Source organism: Coregonus clupeaformis, chromosome 25, assembly GCF_020615455.1.
Source record: "Coregonus clupeaformis isolate EN_2021a chromosome 25, ASM2061545v1, whole genome shotgun sequence".
NCBI classification, from domain to species: domain Eukaryota; kingdom Metazoa; phylum Chordata; class Actinopteri; order Salmoniformes; family Salmonidae; genus Coregonus; species Coregonus clupeaformis.
Genome location: NC_059216.1, coordinates 14530182 through 14533677, shown reverse-complemented (window position 1 = coordinate 14533677; position 3496 = coordinate 14530182). Strand labels below are relative to the sequence as shown.

Sequence of the window (3496 nt, the reverse complement as noted above, 5' to 3'; positions counted from 1 at the left end):
GTCTCTAATGAAGAACCAATAATGGGGAGCTGCTCTCTTTTCGGCATTTCCTGTCAACCCAGCCCAAATATGTCATATAAGGTTGTAGGCTATAATGGATTCTTTCATCACTACAATGGATTTCGAAAGATGTAATAAATAAGTTACTATGAGAGTGAATAATTAAAAGTGTGTGGTAACTGTTATATACAAGTTAACGGTTATTACGCACAACCCAGAGAAGCCTCTCTGTCACCGTTCTGTGTTTTGATGAAGAGATCAAACCGTGGATTAACGCGCTGACTGCGATCAGTGACGTAGCAGTTAACGCACCGGACCTGCTGAATCTGACGCCTCGTGCGATGCCCCACTAGTAATTCCATTTTAGGGTGACACTACAACTGTAAAAAGACACACTTTGGACAACGACCAATCTTTATATAATTATAATTAGTTTCAGGAGCGAGAGTGAATAGTTTGTTTACGTAGATAGCCAACACTTAGTTTCAGGAAAATAGCTATAAAAAAATAAAAAAAAGAGTATATTATTCTTTATTTCATAAGGCCTTTATTTTGATTCAGTCCAGTGCTCATCAGTGGGAATACAAATCATAGGCCTATACAAGCCTGAAAACACCTGATTGGCGCTTGATCGGCTAAATCACACACCTATATAATGCAACTAATGTACACAATTAAACGTATCATTTTCTCCAAACTCTTAGGAAAAACTTCAATTTCTTCAATCAAAACGAAACCTGAATAAAGTCCTGACATTGTTACCTATAATTCCAATTGAGCATCAGACTTGTCTACAATGTGATTTTAATGTTACAGCTTTTTTTTTAAGTCGCCCTCCAATTGTGAAGCTATTTGTTCCGCTGCTTGCAGCATCTGTCGGCTAGCTTTGATTTAAAAGGGACCAAATAAGATGATTTGGTGACATCAAGGCCTTCCCAGCGGTAATGATTACATTCGGAGCTCAGATCCACGCAAGAATTTGTATCCCACTAAACCCTCTGAGATCCCCTACCCACCCCCACAGTGCTGGGTCTTGTCCTATTAGGGTATTTGACAATCCCAGCTTGTACTACTCCATCAATGAATTGGATAGGTTGTAGGGATGCTCGTTCCTCTCATCTGCTACTTAGAAAGACAAAGGCCCGCTGGGGGGCTGTTGACACCTCGAGGTCCGGGGAAGGGTATAAAGGGGGATCTATTTCAGTTGGGAGCAGTACTCATCTCCTCGCTGCACCGGGAGAAACAGCCTACCTTGGACATACATCAACTTTATTTTCCTTTTCCGTCACGACTGACAACATGCAAGTATCGAACAGACCAACAGGAGTGGGAGCGTACGGGTACTCCGCCATGCGCCATTACGCTTCACTCTATCCACAGCACAGCAGCAGCCAGTGCGCAGCGGCGACCAAGCCTGCCAGCGGGAAATCCTTCACCATTGACGCCCTGCTCGCCAAGCCGGCGGAGACACACATAGACCGGACGAGTCCCATTCACTGTAGACTCAAATACCAACCGACAGCGCCACTACACCCCTTCCAGACCCAGATGAACTCAGCGCTGCCACAGTACCTCTACTCACCCAACATGCTGCACACGCCGATGCACAGTCACACACAACCCGGATACTCTGTCTACTGCTGTCCGCCGTTCTCCCACCACGCGTCATGCCATGGGGCCTTTTACGCACACGGTAAATGTCAATCTAATGTGCCATTCTAACTTATTCCATGATCCAAACTAAACACAATGGCCTAAAGAAAAGCACGACATGGTTTTAAACTGTTGTCAATCTCTCTCCTTCACAGAAACAGGTCTGTCAATGTCCCACTCATTCAAACACAAGGGAGGGAAATCCAAGCGGATGCGCACCAGCTTCACCAACGAGCAGTTGGACCGGCTGGAGAAGGAGTTTGCCCGGCAGCAGTACATGGTCGGCTCAGAGAGGTTTCTTCTGGCGTCGGCTCTGCAGCTCACAGAGGCTCAGGTACAAACCAGATTCCAACTCAAACTGCAAACTTTCTTTGAACCAAAGCAAAGGCCCAACTTAATATATATATTTTTATTTTTTATTTTTTTTAGAATGAGAATGATAATACGATTGGCAATGACGTTTATAACGTTAAAAAAAAACAAATTCCTTAAAACCAAAAATTCCTTTTCTTATTTTCAGGTTAAAGTCTGGTTCCAGAATCGACGCATCAAATGGCGCAAGCAGAGTCTGGAGCAGCAGCAGGCCAAGCTGGTCAAACTGGGCCTGGCCGCCCCGGTGAAGAGTCCTGGTTCTCAGGGTCTGGAGGAGGAGGATGAGGAGATCGACTTCTCAGACGGATAAGATGTGGATATAGACGGGCTCCCTGGCCACTGCTGACCGGTCTTCAACCACAGAACCAGACATCTGTATACACCGCTGAAGACACGGGACAAAGAACTACACCACCCCTTACTGTATAAATATTTAATTAATAGATGTATAGCTTCTATATTTAAACGATGTTTCTTACTTTATTGCTCCTATGAGAGTCTCTTTTTGTGAAATCAATGTTTGTATATTTTGATTGACATATTCAATAAATCTATTTTCTAAATCTTGTGTGTCCATTCCTTATCCCAGTACTGTTTTAAAACAATCATATCCCTGAAAACACATTAAAGGAGAGGTTGCGAGAAAATCTACTCTCAGGCTACATAACTTTTAATTGAACGTTTGTGAGTCAAACTGATGGATGGCAAAGACGCTGAGTTGCTAGAATAATTATTTAATTATTAATTTCTATTTTTCGTTAGGTGGAATTTTAGAGATATTAAACAAAGCATATCAGCGTTTGTCCTAATTTGAGGAAACACTGTCTATTCTAGATAATATAAACTTGAAATGCAGAGCAATAATAATCATTATTTTATTTCTATACCAGGTTGAGACTATTTGATCTAAATCCTAGGCATTATTGAAGATATCAGTCCCTGTAGTTTAGTCTCTCTCTCTCCAAAGGGCTTTATTGTCATGGGAAACATATGTTAACATTGCCAAAAGTATGTGGACACCTGCTCGTCGAACATCTCATTCCAAAATCATGGCCATTAATATGGAGTTGGTCCCCCCTTTGCTGCTATAACAGCCTCCACTCTTCTGGGAAGGCTTTCCACTAGATGTTGGAACATTGCTGCGGGGACTTGCTTCCATTCAGCCACAAGAGCATTAGTGAGGTCGGGCACTGATGTTTGGCGATTAGGCCTGGCTTGCAGTCGGCGTTCCAATTCATCCCAAAGGTTTTCGATGGGGTTGAGGTCAGGGCTCTGTGTAGGCCAGTCACGGTCTTCCACACCGATCTCGAAAAACCATTTCTGTATGGACCTCGCTTTGTGCACGGGGGCATTGTCATGCTGAAACAGGAAAGGGCCTTCTCCAAACTGTTGCCACAAAGTTGGAAGCACAGAATCGTCTAGAATGTCATTGTATGCTGTAGTGTTAAGATTTCCTTAGGATCTAAGGGGA

The 3496-nt window shown here is 43.3% G+C and overlaps 1 protein-coding gene across 1 annotated transcript; it reads left to right on the top strand.

Annotated features, from left to right (window-relative positions):
* Nucleotides 1-1235: 1235 nt before the first annotated feature.
* Nucleotides 1236-2486, top strand: noto (notochord homeobox). Its single transcript, XM_045207441.1, has 3 exons — nt 1236-1693; nt 1809-1987; nt 2174-2486. The coding sequence occupies exons 1-3, from the start codon at nt 1300-1302 to the stop codon at nt 2333-2335; spliced, it is 735 nt and encodes a 244-aa protein (XP_045063376.1). The 5' UTR covers nt 1236-1299; the 3' UTR covers nt 2336-2486.
* The last annotated feature ends 1010 nt before the right edge of the window (nt 2487-3496 follow it).